General features: G+C 51.0%; 8 protein-coding genes across 8 annotated transcripts; 3 read left to right on the top strand and 5 right to left on the bottom strand.

Moving 5' to 3' along the window:
* Positions 1-345: 345 nt before the first annotated feature.
* BKA67DRAFT_150146 (uncharacterized protein) lies at positions 346-1,217 on the bottom strand. Its single transcript, XM_046095109.1, has one exon. It carries the CDS (start codon positions 1,084-1,086, stop codon positions 541-543), a length of 546 nt encoding a protein of 181 aa, XP_045960514.1. The 5' UTR covers positions 1,087-1,217; the 3' UTR covers positions 346-540.
* Positions 1,218-1,242: 25 nt separating this feature from the next.
* Positions 1,243-1,602, bottom strand: BKA67DRAFT_654626 (uncharacterized protein; the record flags this gene model as incomplete). Its single annotated transcript, XM_046106591.1, has 1 exon — positions 1,243-1,602. The coding sequence occupies one exon, from the start codon at positions 1,600-1,602 to the stop codon at positions 1,243-1,245; it is 360 nt and encodes a 119-aa protein (XP_045960513.1).
* Positions 1,603-2,517: 915 nt separating this feature from the next.
* Positions 2,518-3,141, top strand: BKA67DRAFT_513351 (clathrin adaptor complex small chain; the record flags this gene model as incomplete). Its single annotated transcript, XM_046097559.1, has 2 exons — positions 2,518-2,586; positions 2,650-3,141. The coding sequence occupies 2 exons, from the start codon at positions 2,518-2,520 to the stop codon at positions 3,139-3,141; spliced, it is 561 nt and encodes a 186-aa protein (XP_045960512.1).
* A 240-nt stretch (positions 3,142-3,381) lies between these two features.
* Positions 3,382-3,901, bottom strand: BKA67DRAFT_654624 (uncharacterized protein; the record flags this gene model as incomplete). Its single annotated transcript, XM_046106590.1, has 3 exons — positions 3,382-3,456; positions 3,510-3,571; positions 3,643-3,901. 3 exons carry the CDS (start codon positions 3,899-3,901, stop codon positions 3,382-3,384), a joined length of 396 nt encoding a protein of 131 aa, XP_045960511.1.
* A 626-nt stretch (positions 3,902-4,527) lies between these two features.
* Positions 4,528-9,290, top strand: BKA67DRAFT_514551 (uncharacterized protein; the record flags this gene model as incomplete). Its single annotated transcript, XM_046097656.1, is given in 17 exon segments — positions 4,528-4,640; positions 4,722-4,852; positions 4,960-5,079; positions 5,259-5,260; positions 5,280-5,858; positions 5,897-6,084; positions 6,201-6,266; positions 6,357-6,447; positions 6,633-6,655; positions 6,712-6,799; positions 6,858-7,102; positions 7,236-7,382; positions 7,462-7,985; positions 8,041-8,116; positions 8,176-8,304; positions 8,367-8,451; positions 8,511-9,290. 17 exon segments carry the CDS (start codon positions 4,528-4,530, stop codon positions 9,288-9,290), a joined length of 3,387 nt encoding a protein of 1,128 aa, XP_045960510.1.
* A 1,771-nt stretch (positions 9,291-11,061) lies between these two features.
* On the top strand, positions 11,062-12,549 carry BKA67DRAFT_634759 (S-adenosyl-L-methionine-dependent methyltransferase). The gene is made up of 4 exons (XM_046105644.1): positions 11,062-11,667; positions 11,745-11,848; positions 11,940-12,123; positions 12,189-12,549. Exons 1-4 carry the CDS (start codon positions 11,290-11,292, stop codon positions 12,369-12,371), a joined length of 849 nt encoding a protein of 282 aa, XP_045960509.1. The 5' UTR covers positions 11,062-11,289; the 3' UTR covers positions 12,372-12,549.
* Positions 12,550-12,559: 10 nt separating this feature from the next.
* BKA67DRAFT_150074 (ankyrin repeat-containing domain protein) lies at positions 12,560-15,649 on the bottom strand. Its single transcript, XM_046095108.1, has one exon. It carries the CDS (start codon positions 15,438-15,440, stop codon positions 12,579-12,581), a length of 2,862 nt encoding a protein of 953 aa, XP_045960508.1. The 5' UTR covers positions 15,441-15,649; the 3' UTR covers positions 12,560-12,578.
* A 550-nt stretch (positions 15,650-16,199) lies between these two features.
* BKA67DRAFT_512414 (P-loop containing nucleoside triphosphate hydrolase protein) lies at positions 16,200-18,671 on the bottom strand (the record flags this gene model as incomplete). Its single annotated transcript, XM_046097471.1, has 1 exon — positions 16,200-18,671. One exon carries the CDS (start codon positions 18,669-18,671, stop codon positions 16,200-16,202), a length of 2,472 nt encoding a protein of 823 aa, XP_045960507.1.
* Between the last annotated feature and the right edge of the window lie 1,228 nt (positions 18,672-19,899).

The following is a 19,899-nucleotide window of genomic DNA, read 5'->3' as shown; positions in this document are numbered from 1 at the left end:
TCTATAGAGATACACGAGACGATATTCTGCGGTATACAAAGCTAGATCACTCAAGCATTCCGGAGTGGCCAGCGGCCAGTCCTTCTGAATGCCGGGCCTCACCATTAAGTCTGTTTCCCTGCCCTCAAGCCCCCAGACCAAGTTGCCCATTTCATCAATCTCCTATCATCATTTTTTCCCATACTCTAAAGTTCGATCCCCCAGATTTGCTCGCCAACAGACACGGCTGGCTATATGGGCAGTCTTGACTGCTAGAGAGGCGTGACCCTCGTGATCGTTCCTGGTCGTGCCTTACAATAGATTCGAAACAGGAAACGTGCTATCCTGGGGCTATTTGAAGATAACCAAGATTTCAACACCGCATCCCGGAAAAAAAACGACACTGTAAATCAGCCCAGCGCCCTTTAAGTCGTGATTAAAAATACTCCGTGTAACAGGTGGGGGTGGGGCATGCCCGGAGAGACTCTGTCCATGGTCGATTAACGTTACATATCGTTAGATAAAGAACAACCACTCCTGGATGATGGATAAAATCATCAGTCAGCCCGCGTAAGTCAGGAGCCAATTGCTTGCACAATCTTCCCCGGCAGCGTGCAGCTTCTCCCGGCCGGATTCCTGAGGGTGTCTCGTTCGTCTCACGACTCCCCACATCGTGGAAGCAGCTGATTGGACGCCCAGAGCCCGTCTCGGCGCACGAAAGTAGCTTAGCGGGGATGAATCATAATTGATCATGCAGATTCCTTGGCGGGTTCTCCACTTCGGTTTCATGGCCGAGCTTTTGTTTGTGACCTGGTAACAGAGCTGGGTAACGCAAGAGAGCAGGACTGTCAGAATGGCTTCTGGTATGAGTGAGAATGATTCAAGATGAACGATATGGCCGTCATGTTGTAAACAAGATGATGAGTCGTGAGCCATATTCAGATCATACGTGCTGAGGATAGCAAGAGTACATGAATAAATGTTTGAAATAAAAGAGTGAAGCCGTTGTATCAGTGATTGATGTAGTTCGATATTAAGGTTCATTGCAGACACCATGAATGTAGCAGGTAAGCAAAGTACCAGAACAACACGAGTTCCATTACACATATCACAGAATGATTAAAGAACACGTTCCCTTTGCCGATTTGGACATTTTTAATTAAAAACTACATGAGCGAAAACTCAAGAGCCGACATCGCCTGAGTCTATAAGCAAACCCAAAACAAAACACCGCATCCCTTTAACCGCGCTTCTATGCTAACATCATTCTATACCAGCTCTCATCTTGAACATACTCTTCAGGGCGGCAACCTCGGCCTCCTGACGGGCGAGACGAATCTTGAGATCGTCTCGCTCATCCTTGACATCTTTCAACTCGGCCTCCAGCTCATCGATGCGGTCAATCTTCTTCTGACGGTACTTCTTAGCAGCGATGTTGTTACGCTGGCGCTTGAGCGCCGTCTCTGGATCCGCGGGCGGCGAACGCTTCCGAGGGTCGCGTTGCGCCGTAGAGTCTGCAGAAGCAACATGGCTGAAAGGAGGAGTAGTCTCAGGAGAGAAGTCATGGGAGAGAGTAGAGGAGGGAGATGTCTGCAAGGGAGTGATAGTGGTGGAAGAGGGCATATTGACGTGCATTGCGCCAGCCATGGGAATGGTAGATGCAAGTATATGGTCTTGTTCAAATGGTTAGCGACATAGGATTTGCAGGCAGGAATGAGAGAGAATAATCACCATAAACATCATTCTGTAACACGCTTGAAAAATCAAAGGTAGTCTCTGGCGCGGGGCGGGTGCCTTCGGTCCAGTCAATTCCAGTCAATCCAACGCCGAAGCTGCCATTACCGACGACACCCGTAAGCCAATTGTCAGACAGGGAGGCGGAACTCAGATCGACCGAGTTCAGCTCCCCAACCCCGTTACCATAGTGGAAGAAATCCGAGGGCTCGAATACGGAGATCTCCCACGGGGCGGGATTATGCTGGGGTGTGGATGTCGAACTGGCGTGGAGGCCAGTCGAATCCGACGAGTTGTTGGCTCGGGACGTAGGGGTGGGCTGTGGTGATAGAAACCATTCTGATATGTTGTTTCGGCCTCCGCTTGAGGCCGGGTGGGAACTCTGACTAGAATCTAAGGGGATTGTTCAGGAGCCGTCTGCTCCGGGAGACGGCTTGTGGTAAGGCCCAAGATGATGTTATCTTGGGTTGGATGAAGAGGAAAGGAAAGGAGGAATAGTCGACGAGGGCGGGGATCCAACTTTAAAGACCAAGTAACTTTAGACCTAGCGGCTACAAGATCCGTGCCCCTTCCCCCTACCCCTGCCGCCGTAAGCACACACTCCAGAGCAAAAGCATAGCCCCGCTGCTGTGACCAGCACAGCCCCACCTGTTACCTGGATGTCTGCAAGGCTTATGACCGTATCGCATATTCCAGCTGAGCACCCGCGGACTGGCTGCTCAGCACGTTTGGCAGCGCCCGCGACGATACCTACAGTGACTACTGTGAGACCCAGATCCAAGCCAAACGTCCCATGCTTCCAACATGATCAACGCCGTCCTGGTCTTCAACGGCCAAGGTCAGCCTCGTCTGACAAAATTCTATACCCAGCTGGTTTGTGCCGAGTGCTGTCCGCGGCTCGAATTGTCATCATGCTCATTCGTTGTCTTGTCTTAGGAAACCAGCATACAGCAGCGCCTTATTAGCGAGATATTCACCCTCGTCTCCAATCGGCCAGATGGCGCGTGCAACTTCCTACCACTTCCGCCCATCCTCGCCGCATCTGGCACCTCCCACTCCGCCTCGGAACCGCACAACGATGTGCCGTCGCTGGTAACCTACCGCAACTATGCTACACTCTACTTCATCATCATCTCGACCTCGACCGAGTCCCCGCTTGCCCTGCTGGACCTGATCCAGGTCTACGTCGAGTCGCTAGACAAGCTGTTCGAGAATGTCTGCGAGCTGGATCTGATCTTCAACTTCGAGACCCTACATGCGGCACTCAGCGAGATGATTGTGGGGGGCGTCGTGATCGAGACGAACTTGGACCGCATTGTCGCGGGAGTCAAGTCACAAGGCACAGTTGCCAAGAGGCCCGTCAACGAGTCAAGAGGCTCTGGGCTCGGAGCAGGGCTTGGTGGGACGTTTGTTTGGCCTGGGCGGTGACGAAACGAACAAGGAACAGCATGCATAGACGGGTGTTTCGGAGTTATGGTATGGACAATGGAGCATGAAGGACGGTTTGGCCGCAGAGAGACCTCTCCGGGGAAAAGGAGGCCCCATGCCGCCTCTAAATACAACAGTTTTCATGATATACAGCCAATCAGACGGGTATCCCTTCCCAATGCCAAACGCCATATGATATGCAATCTCTCGTTCATGATGTACATGGCGCTGCTCCAGCACCTACTGGTCGTTGCGTCGTTCGTGGCGTTTCGAAGGAGAGAAAGACTCCAGTGCCCCCCAGAACCTGTTTCGCAGCTTGATATTGTGGTTAGCCGAGAACGCGGGTGGTGGGCAGGAATAAAGCTTACCCCTTGAAATGGCTGGTGTTCAGTATTCCAATCCATAAACAATATACTATACACAGCGACCCCTGGTAGTGATGTCATGTGAGCAACAACGAGGCGTGTGGAATGGAAGCAGGGGCGGCGGGCGTCTACTCACCCGTGACGCTGAACAGCTGGGCCATCTTGACATACTTGTCCCATCGTGGGCGCGCAGTCGCCAAGACGACGCGACGCTTGTACTTCTTCTCGAAACGGAACTGTTCCTTCTGCGACAGCTTGGAGAAGTCGGGTGGCCAGACCTTCTTGGGCTTGTAGCGACTGTTGTTGTAGACACGGTCCAAGGAGGTCCTCGGCGCATTCTTCAAATGCGGTGGTAATGACTCCGCCGCCGCTCTTCGGACAAGCGTTGGAATCATGCTTGAGTCTCGCTGGGGGTCGATGTGCTTATTGGTGACTCAATCTCGCGACGTACGTGCTTCCCGCGTTGAGATCTGAGCTTCGACGCTTTAATCATTGCATTCGGCCGCGTTCACCCAAGGTTGCATAATTCCGCTGTGGCTTGCCAGCAGTGCAGTGCAGTGCAGTACAGAGCAGCACAGCCCCAGCGCATTAACGTTAGATAGGCTGCTTGCTTTACGGTAGAGCACTGTAGCACCGTTCTCCGCTCTCCGCTCTCCGTCCTCCAACGCTACTGTGCGGTATGGAGCACACAACTACTGGACCTACCATGTAACGCTGGAAAACTTTGGTGGGGCATCTTGGACGGACGGTTGGACAGGCTGTGTACGTAATGGACCCCTCCATAAACCGACGTTCAAATTTCCATCGAGTGCCCCGCGGCTACAGAGGCTACGGCTCCAAAATTGGTGGGTTGAGTCACGACCACGCCTCCCAAAATACAACCTCACTTTGTTTTGGACTCGATTCCTTTTTTTCTTGTCTTGTTCGAGTCATACGTTCTTTTATGCATGGACATAGATAAACAGCCCAATCACTCGGAGAACAGAAGACTGGCTTGATCATCCCAACTTGTTTTCCGGTCATGGCTGCCACTTCCGTCTCCAAGGCCCTCGAAGGCCTCACGGTCTCCAAGACCAAGGAGTTGAAGGGCACCGAGAAGCGAGATTCCCTCATTGCCATCGAGAAGAAGTACCAGTAAGAGATACCCGAGACTGCTCCATCTTCATTCCAGCACCCGCGCCTCCAGAAATCACCCGCTGACTCCAAACGCTGCAGGCAAAAATGGGAAGAAGACAAGGTTTTCCAACCCAATGCCCCGACGATACAAGACCACCCCCTTCACTCCATCACCGCTGCCGAGCTCCGCGAGAAGTACCCCAAGTTCATGGGAACCATGGCTGCAAGTTGTTCCTCTTGTTCTCTACCAACCAATGCTAATAATGTACCAGTATCCTTGTACGACTCCGCGCCTTGACCTGCACAGCGCTCAGACAAGACACTGACTGGAAGATAGATATGAACGGTACCCTGCACGCTGGTCATTCATTCTCTGTCAGCAAGATCGAATTCACTGCCGGTTATGCGCGCATGCAGAATAGGAGAACACTCTTCCCAATGGGGTTCCATTGTACCGGTGCGTGTTCCTGACTTGCAGTCCTGGCTATAAGTCCCGATCTTCGGGGCTTTTTCGTGCCACATTATTCGCTTTACCAGTAACCCTGTCCTTTTCGAGGTACTTTTACTGACTTGGATTTCTATCAACAGGAGTGAGTGGGGCTTTCGCAGTCCATTCCCCAGCTACATGTCCTGCAGGAGTACTAACAATGATACCAGATGCCAATCAAGGCTAGTTCCGACAAGTTGGTCGACGAGATCAAGCTATTCGGCCAAGAATTCGAGAGATACAAGGAGGAGGAATCAGTCATCGAAGAGAAGCCCGCCGCACCAGCCAAGTTTGCAAAGACAGACCCGACCAAATTCTCCGCAACCAAGGGCAAAGCTGCTGCGAAGGCCGTCAAGATGAAGTACCAATTCCAAATCATGCAGGCCATTGGCATCCCCCTTCAGGAGATTCACAAGTTTGCGGATCCTCAGCACTGGCTCGAGTTCTTCCCGCCATTGTGCCGCCGAGATTTGACCAATTTTGGTGCCCGTATCGATTGGAGGCGTAGTATGGTCACGACAGATGCAAACCCCTACTACGACGCCTTTGTGAGGTGGCAGATGAATCGCCTCAAGGAATTGAACAAAATCAAGTTCGGCAAAAGATACACAATCTACTCCATCAAGGACGGCCAACCTTGTATGGACCATGACCGATCAGAGGGCGAGGCTGTGGGTCCACAAGAGTACACAGCGCTCAAACTCAAAGTGCTCGAATGGTCACAAAAGGCACGTAGGCAAGGCAGAGAGGTGATTCGGGATCTTTCGCTAACAGTCCACAGGCTGAGGAGACCCTGAAAGGGAAGATCCCTAGCGACAGCAGCGTGTTCTTTGTCCCAGCAACGTTGAGACCAGAGACCATGTACGGTCAGAACTGCTGTTTTGTTGGACCCAAGATCACCTACGGTCTATTCCGAGCGTCTGAGAAAGAGTATTTCCTCGTCACCGAGCGCGCAGCCCGTAACATGGCTTATCAGTATGTTTTCAAATGCTTTCAATGACCTCAGCGATTTTGTTTGTTTGTGTCTAAAAGCCAATCGCTGCCCTATCTGTGCAATTTTGGATATAAATACTGATCTCTGATTGTCATAGGGGTGTTTTTGAAACAGAAGGCAAGATTGAGAAAGTTGCTGAGGTCCAGGGCTCTGAACTGATAGGGTGAGTAAATTATCTGCGCTCATGGTCCCCCATCTTTCTATCTGAATGAAAGCAAAGTCGCCGCTAACCACTATCTTTGCCCATCTCCAGATCTCTGGTCAACGCACCCCTCTCCGTCCACAAGAATGGAGTTAGGGTTCTGCCCATGGATACTGTCCTTGCCACGAAGGGTACTGGCGTGGTACGTACATGACCCTGTGTCTATAAATTTCTGTCGTCAGTCGAGACAATACCAGTCAATGACCTTCTTAGCCTGTAGTAGGCATTTTGAGAAGGGAGAGTGACGGTATTGACCAAGCCAGCATGCCAACAATATTTCCCAACGTCATAAGAAAATTAACTAACTGAGATATTTCTATAAAACAGGTGACCTGCGTTCCGTCTGATAGGTATGGGTCCTACAATTTTGCTTCTGCGAGTCGCTTTGCGTTAACATTTGCCTTAGTCCTGATGATTTCGCCACAATAACGGATCTGGCCAAGAAAGCTGAGTACTACGGTATCTCCAAGGAATGGGCCGAGCTCGAAATATTGGTGAGATACACGCTCATGCCGCATGCCTCGTGCAAGCGCATACAGCTAACCGCAATAGCCCGTCATCAACACGCCTACATATGGAGACCTTATCGCTCCTGCACTTGTGAAGAAGCTGAAAATTTCCTCACCAAAGGATACCAAGCAACTGGAAGAAGCCAAGGAGATTGCATACAAAGAGGGATTCTACCAGGGCGTCATGATTGCAGGTGATTTCAAAGGCGAAAAGGTTGAGGTCGCTAAGCCAAAGGTCCGCCAGCAACTCGTAGATGCAGGCGAGGCGTTTGCTTACTCCGAGCCTGAGTAAGTCTCTTTCGTGTGCATTTCTCGTTTCGAGCTTGTTACAAGCTCTCTTATACTTATGGGCTAAGTCCTCTTGTTCCCAAAGTTTCATCAAAGAATCTTGGAAGGGTATTTACTGACTCGGAACTTCTAGGCGTAAGGTAACCAGTAGATCAGGCGATGATTGTATTGTATCCTTGATGGACCAGTGGTACTTGGATTACGGTGAGGAGTCTTGGAAGAACACAGCTCTTAAGTGGGTTGGTAACGCCGATGGCAAGGGCTTAAACACCTTCACAAGGTATGTGACTCCGGGAGTCCCTAATAACCACAAACAATGTTTTTCACGAGGGTAATACTAATCTCTAAATGTCGTGTAGCGAAACAAAGAATCAGTTTGAGGGTGTCCTGAACTGGCTCAATCAATGGGCTTGTGCAAGATCATTTGGCCTGGGATCAAAACTTCCCTGGGACCCTCAGTTCTTGGTCGAGAGTTTATCCGATAGCACGATCTACATGGCATATTATACTGTTGCTCACATTCTGCACAAGGATATCTTTGGACGCGAGAAGGGTGCAGGCAATATCAGTGCTGACCAAATGAAGGATGAGGTTTGGGACTACATCTTCTGCCGAAGGGATATCGGCGAGGATATCCTCTCGAGCTCTCAGATCCCGAAGGAGACCCTTGAAGCCATGCGACGCGAGTTCGAGTACTTCTACCCCTTGGACCTCCGTGTGTCCGGCAAGGATCTGATCCCTAACCACTTGACATTCTTCCTGTACATCCATCTTGCGATCTTCCCTCCAGAGTACTGGCCAAGAGGAATCAGAGCGAACGGTCATTTGACTTTGAACGGAGAGAAGATGTCCAAGTCTACAGGCAATTTCATGACACTCGATGGTAATTCTTTTTGCACTACTCAGGCCTCTACTCTTCCTGACTAACATGTGCTCAGATATGCTGAAGAAATACGGTGCCGATGCTACCCGTATTGCCCTCGCCGATGCCGGTGACGGCGTTGCGGATGCCAAGTGAGGAAGCTTCTACTCAACCACAATAAATTCAAAGGCTAACATATTTTGGAACCCAGTTTCGAGGAAGACGTTGCAGACAACAACGTCCTTCGTTTGTTCAACCTGAAGGAGTGGTGTGAGGAGGTGGTCAAGGACCAAGATTCGCTGCGAACTGGCGAGTTCAACTCGTTCCAAGACGCCCTATTGTAAGTGTAGACAAAAATCCATTCCCCCTCCGTTTGTACCGACCCTGGACTTACTCTGGTAGCAACAACGAAATGAACTCGCTTGTGGCAGACGCGCATAAGCACTTCGAAGCCACCGATTATAAGCTAGCCTTGAAGGCCGGACTTGTAGGTTTCTCAAAATCCGAAAAACGTACTCACGCAACATATACTAATGCAACCCACAGTATGACTTCACTAATGCTAGAGATTTCTACCGTGAAGCCTGCAACTCTGCAGGCATCAAGTTACATAAGGATCTCGCCCTTCGCTATATTGAGCTCCAAGCCCTGCTTTTGACCGTTGTTGCACCTCACTGGTCGGAGTATATCTGGCTCGAAGTTCTCAAGAAACCCGAGACAGTTCAGAATGCTCTGTTCCCGACTGTGCCCGCGACTGATGCCAGCCTCACTGCTGCACGCGAATACGTTCGTGGAACATCGTCCAATATCAACTCAGCCGAACAAGCTCAACTGAAGCGAAAGCTCAAGGGAAAGGAGACAGCATTCGATGCCAAAAAGCCAAAGAAGCTCAGCATTTTTGTCACAGACAAGTTCCCGGCCTGGCAAGAAAAGTACATTGATCTGCTCAGGGACGAGTGGGATCAATCCGCGAATAAGTTCAAGGATGAGAAGGCTCTCACTGCTAAGATTGGAAAAATGGGTGAGATGAAGAAAGCGATGCCGTTTGTTCAGGCATTCAAGCGACGTCTCCAGGCCGGCGAGCCGGCGGAGAAGGTTTTAGAGCGTAAGCTGGCCTTCGATGAGCTCGCGATCTTGAAGGGAATGATTCCTGGCCTGAAGAAGACAGCGGGCCTAAAGGTCATCGAGATTATCCAGGTCGAGGAGGGCGGCAAGAAGGGTAAGATCGTCGCTGGAGATGGTGAGGGTGATAAGGAGGGCCTACAACCACAGGCTGAAAGCGCGGTGCCTGGTTCGCCTTCTTTCGCATTGGAAAATGTGGAATAGTTCTACTACTAATGGTAGGAACAAATCAAACGTCGCGATAATTCCGAATAGATAAACACGCCGACATCAAGATCTTCGTGAAATGTCAGATATGATCGAAAATTACGATGCAGATCAATTTCGTGAACAGATTTTCACATCTGCTGTGTCCATTCCATGAGTTTTATGAAATGAGACATGTGTCTAGGTTAAAAAAATCACCGCAAATTGGACAATATGGTAGTGGAGTCTATACCCATGCTAGTGTTTTCGCCCGTACTGCAACTTCGATATTAAATATCATTGTGATTAGTCACGATAGGCCGGTGGGTCTAGCCAGGCTTTGCCTTTCTATAGATCGACGGCTCCTTTTTGTTCCGCAAATGCTGAGCCGATTGAAAACTGACAGCACCGCAAATACAATACTGAAGAACAGTCTTCGTATGGTCGAAGCAGGAGTGTATCAGCCTAAGATGTATGTAGTTGGTGGGGGTGAAGCCAAGCCTCTTCGCAGTCCGCCCGTACAAATATGTAGGTTCGAGGTTTCCTGGCTGGTTGCATCATGCTTACAACGGAGCCAAGCGCTCGAGAAGAAGTTTGATATTTTCCCTGCAAACCCGAAAGCCCAAACGCCTGTGCCGATTCCTAGATCGAGCACGTTTCTTGGCGAAATGTTTATCGGGGCTGAGTAAAGCTCGTTGTTGAGAAATGGTATGATGCCGACAAGTTAGAAATATAAGCTGTCTTGCTAATCCTATTGACTGGTAGTACATATACGTAGAAACACGAGTCTGGTATTATGTGAGGCTACTCTAACAAATCGTTAAGCCAGATATATTCCCCCCTTCCCCGATATCCCTGGTAAGTTCGTTCATTGCTGTCTAGATCAGCACCTTGCTCAGCAAGTGCATATTTTGGTTTCTTGTGTGTATCTGGCTTGTATACAGGATCCCGACTAACAGCCTAGCTAGGCCGGACCTATAAAGAACTCCTTGAGAGATTCTCAGTCTCTTCAACCCTGAACGAGCGGTCAGACTAGCAGTGGAATCTTCTAATATTGATGTAGTGAAAAAGAGAAAGAACAATAACAGTCGCCTCACCCCTGCCCACTTCAACCTCTGGTTCCGGCATACCGGGGACGTCATCTGATTGATTTTGCAATGCAAATCACTATTATATTTTCGGATGAAAATTGAAATCTACGTAGTTAAAAGGAGTTTTTATTTCGAGTGTCGGAGTGGATGCTTTTAGAAAAACTTGCTCTATGCTTCTATGCTTCAAAACCTTCGTGCGATGGACCCCGCTGTACTGGTGTCGGAGGACAAACGAAATCAATATCCTCCGATCTCAACTGAGTTTTAATCGAAGTCTTTAAATATTATGTGTGCTATTTTGAGATATTTGGACTTTACGCGCGGATATGAATGCCCGAAGCTAGCTGGTGTAGTGGTACGTATGATTTCAAGTTCTGAGCAGTATGCTTCCACGCTACATTAATGCCATAACGTCGTATTATCAGCATCGAATTACCTAGTTATGACTGCTGCGGCTATAGTTTTGCATTCTACATATACATATGCATGAATATATTGAAAATTTGACATGGTTTCCTTCTGGCCCAATATATGTTTCAAACAGCTGTCATCTTAATGTCTTTCTGTTTATGAGGCAGTCAACATACGAAATAGAAAGTTTCTATCAAGTTAATACTAATGCCCGCATATAAGGATTTGGTTTATGTGCTGATTCCAAGTTGAAAGGATTAAAATTATGGTATGGAGATGGTATGGATCTTGGTACGACTCTCGGTATGACTCATTATATGCACATCATTCAGGCTACCGTACCCGCCTTGCATAGCAAATCGGAAGGGCCATCTTGGACAACTAGGTACTAGACGCACCAAAACACACGAAGCAAATCGCTTCATTCCCTTCTATCCCCCGACATTTCTGAAATTTGTTCGCCACCTTGATTTGTATCATCAAAGCAAGTATCTTATATCTAGTCTTGTTTGAATATGGAGTATGATACCAAAGCCCTCGCATCCGAAGCCCTCTCATCCTGGGAAACCAACGCGGTCTACTGGGACGAAGGCGTAGGCGCTGACGGCAACAAGTACTGGAAATCGTTGCAGGAGCCCTCGCTGCGACGGCTGCTGGGTGATCATCTCGAAGGCGCCCGGGCACTGGACCTAGCAACGGCCAACGGCCTGACCGCTCGATGGCTCATAAACAACGGGTGCATCTCCGTCTTGGCGACGGATGGCACAGAGGCCATGCTGGAGCAGGCCAAAAAGCGGGCGTCCACGAACGACGAGAAGTTCAGGATTGAGTACGAGCAGCTCGACGTCACAAGTCCGACTGCCTTCGAGAAGCTGCTCGAAGATCCCCACACCGTGAGTCCAAGCCCCCTTTGAGCTGCTGGTATGGAGGGAAAGATGTAGAACGTTCTGAATTAATTTGGTGACACTAGGCTGGCGCATTCGACATCGTACTCATCAACATGGCTATCATGGATATTGCCAACATTGAGCCGCTCGCCGAGGCGCTTCCGCGGTTGTTGAAGCCCGATGGAGTGTAAGTGAAGACCTTCAATATCCCGACTTGAGCCTGTGTCATTCACCTGTCCTCTCCTCTTCCGTTAATTAGTGGCTGAGGAAGACTACAGCTTCGTTGCAACAGTCCTCCACCCGGTCTTCTTCACCTCGCGCGCAACTCGCCAGATAGAAGTAAGTGAATACGACTCAGACATTACGGGCAAGGCCAGAACTGTACGAGCCAAAGTCATACGCGACTATCTGCACATCCCTCCCTACCGGGGCGTCGCCCTGTATGGGCAACCCGCACCTCAGGTTAGTGACCGGACAAAGCTTTCATCAAAGCATTCAGATGCCGGTCCCAATGCTGACTTGCTGAGGTATACTTCCACCGACCCATGCACGAGCTCTTCGGTATCTTCTTCCGGGCAGGGCTGGTAATGGACCAGTTCGAAGAACCCGCGTTTACCGAAGAAAATGAGGTCAAGGAAAGGATTGAGTCTCATGCCAATTTCACCCAGTTACCGGCGATTCTCAGCTTCCGCCTGAGAAAACTCGCTTAGCTCAGGAAGGATATCGTGTTTCAAGCGGAAGAAGAATGCTTCCTGATCATGCAACCCTACAGTAGAAACTCGAGGTTCCTTTGGGGCAGATGTGGTAAGAGTTGACAGGCAAGATTGAGTGCCAAGTTTCGCAAACGGGGAGAGATTTTTGACAATACTGTTTACTGATGCGCAAAGTACTGAAACTTTTTAATATTGATGTTCCCACTATAGTACAGTGTCTAAGAAGGACAGCCGCGGTAAAGAATCCCTTAGATCCGTACTCGACAGCTCCAGCTTGTCCATGATAAATTCCAAACAATGCCTCGTGCTTCTTCCTCTACCACCTAAACCGGTCGCCAAGACCCGCGAGTCCATCTGCAGCGTCGCATCCTTGAGAACAGCCACCAACTTCCTGTGTGACTCCTTGAGCAGCTGCCTTGCTTCTGGGGTGTAAGCCTGGCCGGTCGACAGTTTCCCCCCGGACAACAAGACGATAATGCTCCTGAGCAGGTTGTCACCACAGTCGCAATCCTCGCCCGGGCAGAACGCTAGAGGCTTGTATGTGCAGACGAGCCACCCGAGAAAGGACTTGTGTTCTTTGCTCTGCGGGTGATCTTGTGCGGTCCCCTCGACTGTATGCGGAACTACGAAGCCGATCGGTAGGAGATGTCTTAGCAAGCTGCAGATGATCTCAGGATTGCAGATGCGATTTGACGAATCGCACGCCGAGAAGAGAAGGGTTGTGAAGTACTTGTTTGGCTCAGAATGCCGACGCAAGAAGTACTCGTCTGCCAGGGGCCGCCAACGTTCCAGGGCCAGGTTCAGTACCTCTACCTGGTTACGGCATATAGCTTTCTGGATGAGGGTCGTGGCGGTCGAGGAGTGTGGCCAGGTCGCCCCGCGGCGCAGCAAGGTCTTCAGGAGCTGCTGGCCTTGGTGCTCGTTCGTGACTATGTGGCGGCGATATGCGTACTTCATGGCGATCTGTAGAGTGGTTTTCTCGTACGAACGGTCGAGCCGGCCGCACCAGTCCAGAGATTCGTTGACATCGGCCCCCCTGTCGAGCAGGAGCTCGACAATGCCGGTGGCTCCGACCTCGCATGCTCGGTGGAGGACGTAGCCGCGGAATTTGTCCTTGGCGCTGTACGAGCAGCCGCTCTGCAGGAGATGTTGTGCAATCTGTATCGCGCCCTCGGACAACGCCACCTCGAAACAATTGCTGTCTCCCAATATGGTGCCTGTCCGGTCCACACTGAGGAGCAGCCCGAGTAGTGGTATCGCTTCGGCAGTGTCATGAGCTTTTGCAACGCTCTCCACCAATTTGCGGAAGATGACGTTGAGTTCTACGGGGGAAAGGGAGTACGCAGCACCGTGGTCCGCGAGCACGCTGCAGAATCGGTACGAGCCCAGTTTGCAGAAAGCTGGAAAAAGTGACGGCCCGTACGGGCCATCGCGAGCATGTACATTGGCGCCCTTCCGCAGCAATCTTCTGCCCAATTGTTCCTCGTGAGCTGAGGTGAACCTCGGCAATCCGGAGGCATCCAGACTTCCGAGCACATGTAAAGGAGACCGTCCATACTCGTCCACCTCGCTGACATCACATCCCGGTTCCAGATCGAGAATGTATGAGACGGTGTCGAATTTTGACTGTTCGTCACAGTCAGCCGACAGCGCCGCAAGGAGGGCATTGCAGCGTGGAATCTCCGGGACATTTATATCGGCTCCGTACGCCACTAACTCCTTGACGACATCGATCAGCCCAGAGTCTATTGCGAGAAGCAGGGGCGTGGCAATATCGTCAAGGCCAGGAAGCTCGACCCGCTCGTGTAGGTTTGTTCCCGAACGGATGAGTCTCTTCACGAGTTCGAGCCGCATACTCTCCTGCGAGTGCTCTCGGCACAGGTTCAGTGTCGGCCCGCAAATCATGCGCAGCGGCTCGGTCTTGCGTACGCAGCAGAGATGGAGAGGCTTCACCATGCAGCGCCCGGAATGCTCCAGATCGGCCCCGTGATCGAGGAGCACCAAAGCGTCGCCGAATCTGCCGTGCCAACACGCTTCGGTTAGTAAGGGACAGTTTGCTGTTATCAGGGTGTTCGGGTCGCTGCCTTTCTCCAGGAGTTGCTCGCCGACCGCGGACAAATTGTGCCCTACAGTTGCGTAAACTATAGGCGTCGAATCAAACTCATCTCTTTCATTGACCGATTGATGGCCGTTCTTAAGCAGGTATTCTATCAGATCCTTGTTCCCCAAGAACGCTGCGAGATGGAGTGCGGTCGTCGGGACCATCCAGTCCGTACTCGTTGAGTTGTCCACCAGTATGCAAGAGTTCGGTGAAGCGCCAGCCTCGAGTAGAAGCTTGGCGGCAGATGTCTTGTAAGCAAGAATAGCGCTGTGCAGAGGCGTATACCGAACTCTGGGTCGGCGAGAGGATGGAGGAAGTGGGGAAGCTTCTTTTTGACACGGCAGTAGCGTCTTTGCTGCCATGACGGAGCCGCCTTGAATATCCAACGACAACGCGTGTATATCAGCGCCATGGTCAAGAAGGAGCTGGATGATGTCGGTATTTCCTTGCTTGGCTGCATGGTGGAGCAGCGAGAAAGTGCTATTCGAATATGATTTGCGGTACGCGTAGAGGACCCTAGGCGGTAGCCTTCCTGCTTCGTAGATGTCAGTCCCTTCCGAGCCATCATCCAGCCTGAGCGACCGAGGGAAATCACATGCTGGCACACCGCTCATGCGATGCCCTGCGGCACGGCGATATGTGAGCAGATGTGTCCTTAGCAGATGGGAGTGGCGTGGTAAAGCCGGATCAGGGGATCCGTCGTGGGCGGCTGGATCAAGTCCATGATTTGGGCTCACGCCATATCTCAAAGCCTTCTTCACGCCGTGAACATTTTGGTTTTCTATCAGCCAGGCGAGCAAGATGGTGTCAGCACGCAGCTCGGTTAGATAGCGCAAGATTAATGCCCCAACAACATCATTACTGTGTCGGTTGATCGTTGCCAGATGCACAAGGTCTTCCCAGGGTCCTAGGTATCGAGCAACGTGGAGCAAAAGCTCGTTTGGGAGATCCGTAAACTGCGCCATCTTGGTCCGCGGTGATCGTAGTCTTTCGCATCTTGTATCTAACAAGGACAAACGCTACTGAGAGAAAAGGAATTCTGGAGGTGGAAAGATGGGACTTTCGGGAGACGTTGAATTACAGGGAATGCCAGGGTCATATGCATGTTGGTGCTCCCCTTTCACTACCGGCCAATCATGATGGTGCAGTGCCGCTCATAAACGCCACCAAATCATCTTGACCCCGGTTCAATGACATCCACCCGGCCCGAGACTGCATAGCTCAAATCTCGTCACACCCGAGTCCCACTCCCGCATGGTTCTCTGGTCTCGTGATTGGCGATCAGAGGTGTTGACAAGGATACCAGGCCCACCGGATCATGCACCCTCAAGAAAAGACAACGCAGCGCATCGTTGCAGAGCCGTTTACTGTCAGCAGCTTGCATGAATCGACCCATTTACTGGCGAATGCAAGTTTTGATCGACCTTCGTCGCGAGCGGCCCGAAACAAATGTGATGTGTGCCGGCTACATCGTGTTCGTGTCAAAAATTGGAGACTTGAGGATGTGGATTAACTGGCGCAAGCCCCACGGAGAATTGTGTGCCAGAATTCAGTTGATTCGGCATATGCATGTTACATTTCGGAATTTCACCGGCCTTTGCAATGTCACTGGCAGAACGTAATAGCGGCCTGTGAGGTGTAGGCTAATATTGGATTTATTCTAGTCTCTCTTCCCGTGCTTGTTAGAGCATAGGAACGGGTCTCTTCGACGGTTAAACGTTCCATTAATACACGTCTAACGACAAAAGGTCGTCTGCAATGATCTGGCCGACTGCCCTGCCATCGCCTGCTCCCGCACGCGCAAACGCGGCACCCGCTACAGCCAACACCTTTTTGACGCCTATACCGACGTCTCGGGTACCCCTTATCTCTTGCCATTCATTGGCGACAAATTCAACATCCTGCGCCGGCACACCACGTTCAGATAGCACATGCTCAAGCTCTTGGACATCTCGGACTGCAGGGACGGCAGTTTCATGATCAAACTTGAGAACGTCAAACTGCTTGAAAGCTTCACGACGCGAAGTGGTGGCTATAACTAGGAGACGCTTGCCTCGAGGAGGGTTCTTGCCCATCAAAGCGGCCATTGCGACTTGGACACCGTTTTGGAAGCGAAGTCCGACTGGTGTCCATTCAATGATAGTCTCTAAACCGTCGAGAATGATACAACTATTCGGTGATTTGTGAGCATCGCTGAAGATCCTTTTGAGGTGACCAATTTTGGCCTGCTCGCTCAGTTCAAGCATGTCGTCGGCGGTGACAAGTTTGATGAATGGGAAGTCTGCACGTCTCGCAATCTCCAGGGCTACGGACGTCTTTCCCGAGCCGTCAGGGCCATATAGAAGAAGGGAAAGACGTGTCTGCCTAGAATCCGTCTGCACAAGATTGGCGTAGGCTTGTCCGTCGTTCAAAATACGTTCTATGTTGTTGCTGAATCGCATTATGCCAAACTGGGCGATATTCTCGAAGTCCACCCCAGTGGCACCAAAGGCCGGCTCAATGTCGTCTACTGCTCGTGTGAAGTCGTCCATTGTGACTCTGATTGCGTCATAGTCGATCTGATGCCCGCCGGAGTTTTTGCCGAGTTTGGTCACTCGAGCGAAAGCAATAGCAGAAGCCGCTTTCACGACACCGGCGATTTCAGCACCGGAAAAGTTCTTGGTCAACTTGGCAAGACCTTCGAGGCTCACACTATCGTCCATTCTGTTAGATTTTCGCATTTCCGCAGTACGAATCTTGAAGATTTCCTGCCGGCCGTTCTCATCTGGAAGTGAGATCTCAACATGAACTTCGAGACGTCCAGGACGAAGTAGAGCACTGTCAATCATGTCCTTGCGATTCGTCATTCCGATGAGAAGAATGTTGTTGAGCGCCTCAACACCATCCAGCTTTGTAAGAAGTTGGTTCACGACGCTGTCACCAACACCTGTGCCGCCGCCGGCTCCACTTCCTCTCTGTTTACAGACGGCATCTAACTCATCAAAGATGATGACATGTAGCCCACTCTCGTCACCCTTCTCCTTGTACTCCTTTTCAGCATCTGCAAACATTTTACGGACGTTCTCCTCGGATTGACCGACGAACTTGTTCAGAATTTCAGGACCATTGATAATTTTGGGCTCGCGAGCGTTCAGCATCTTGCTCAGCTGTCGGGCAATCAAAGTCTTTCCTGTTCCGGGTGGGCCATGAAGCAGCATACCTCTGACGTGCTCAATACCCATCTGCGCGATGATTCCGGGTGGCACGAGACGCGATGCAAATGCTCGTCTGAAGATGGTCTCAAACTCTTCGCCCAAACCTCCAATGCCTAGGTCCTCGAACTTGAAATCTGGAGCCAATATGGCATTGGCCGCGACTCTCCGTGCTGAGCCCTTGAGCTTGATGGGTGATTTGGCATCCTTGAAGAAGTTGATGGTAGCGACGTTGGTGAGAATACCCCTGACGCCGCGGTCGCTCGTATTTGGTGAGCCAGAGGCAGCTCCCTTTTCCATGCTCAAGTCAACTAGGTTCACCGACTTGACCGTGAACATCAAAGGAATGCTCTGGGCATCCATGAGGAACTTCTGGCCCGGCGAAAACATCTGGTTCTGGAAGAGACGCGCGATCTCTTCGGCAAGCTTGTCTTGGTCGTACGGGACATCGGTCATCTTGGAGCGGGCAAATGCAATATCGAGATCCATAGTGCCCAAGTACACCCTCTTGCCCTGGGAAAAGGGATCATAGACCTCTCCAGTGAATTGATCCTGCAAAGCAATGCCCATCCATGATCTTTGGTGTTCTGCGAGACTGATCTTTCCCCTCGGGAATCCGGGTAGCGGGCGGGCCGTGACTACAAACTCGCCAAAGGGGCCCCTCAATAACACGTAAACATCGGCACCTGGGTCGCGTGTCGGGAAGTCGTCGGGGCAGACTGCCGACAAGTTTCTGAAAATGAACTCGTGACCGTTGGGAAGCTTCTCGATGCTCAAAGGTATGGCTCGAGCAGTGGCGCCAGCACCTCCCCCGCCGTAGCCGCCAGACATTCTCTGGGGTTGCCGATTCATATTCGGGGATGGGGCGCCGTATGAGTTGTAATCTTGGGGTGGAGCGCCATAGTCGCGTGGCGCCGGAGGTGGTGCTTGACCACTGACTTGTCTGCCAGGGAGCCCGCCGCCGGCACGGGGGCCCCTTCCGAACAAGGCGTTCCTTGAGTCCATCGTGACGTGTTCCGCTTGGCGTTCCCGGGTTGTAAGGGAAGTAAGCACCTGTCCTAGATAATGCGCTGGGTAGCGGATCAAAAAATTGGTCGTACGACAGCGGTAGGCTCGGGCTGCTCGACAACGGGTTGCGCAGTATTCCAATCGAGAGGGGGTCGTAAGAGCGTAGATTATGTATGGAAAAACGTTAATAAAGCGTAGGCAAGGCTGGAGGTCTTTGTCTATATGTCACTGTACTCGAGGGGTGGTGTCAGTAGAAGTTGCCCGGTTTAGTCCAGGGCACTTTGCTCACATTGTTCAGGCGAGTTACATGAGGATGCAGATAGATTTGAAGACAAGTGTAAGGGCAGGCCTAAGCAGGCTGCAAGATGATATCTAGTTGGAATGATATGTCATGAAAGTTGAGTGGTACCTTCTAGGTTGCCACGTTTATTGGGTTGAGGTAAGCTGTTCTTTGTTTGTGAATGGAATCGCCCAGCTCGAGCCTTGGGCTTCCGTCGAGGTGTTGCAGCTGACGTTTCGAAGCAAAGGCCCCTGTGACGTTGGGTGGGGGCGGGCCATTAGCCACCATTAGTGCTGTGGTTTAATCGCTCTAGAAAGGCCACTCTCGAGAGGCCAGCTGCATCCAGCTGGGCGACGACTTGCCCAAATCCACATTGCAGACCCCCAGTCAGGCTGTTTTTGTCATGTGATCAACCAACGACCAAAACCAAGAGTTGAAAGCTGCGGAGATTTGACTTGTACGATCTTGTTGTTCTTTGAGAATACCGTACCGTGGATCACTACTGTGTCCTGGGTGCTAACAAATTAACGGAGTGTGACATTCTGGTGCTGTATAACATCAGTTGTGATAGAATCGATCTCGCCAAGGTATCTCGATATTTATCGGCTAGACTAGAGTCGTCATATTAGATAGAGTCAACCAGCCTCAGACTCTCCAATCAATTCAAGCCCGACAGCTGGACCGTTGGTGGCTAATGATAACCCGGCAAACCACTTGAACTGAAACAATCTACGGGCGTCGACAGTTCGCCGAAGTGGCCGGCTCTACATCAAGTCGGGCATATGAGTGCAGAAAGCAGGGTGTAGTCTAGAAGGTACAGTGAACAAAGTAAAGTAACATGCATGGCATGATAATGCAAAGTCAGGCATTGATTGGTAGTCTATAAAAACACCGTCTCGACCATGCAAGTTTGCACACAGATTTGGCCGTCATAGGTGGTGATCA

This window comes from Truncatella angustata (assembly GCF_020726525.1).
Source record: "Truncatella angustata strain MPI-SDFR-AT-0073 chromosome Unknown BKA67scaffold_2, whole genome shotgun sequence".
Lineage (NCBI taxonomy): Eukaryota > Fungi > Ascomycota > Sordariomycetes > Amphisphaeriales > Sporocadaceae > Truncatella > Truncatella angustata.
The sequence above is the reverse complement of the archived record's forward strand: the minus strand, read 5'-3'. Positions and strand labels throughout refer to the sequence as shown.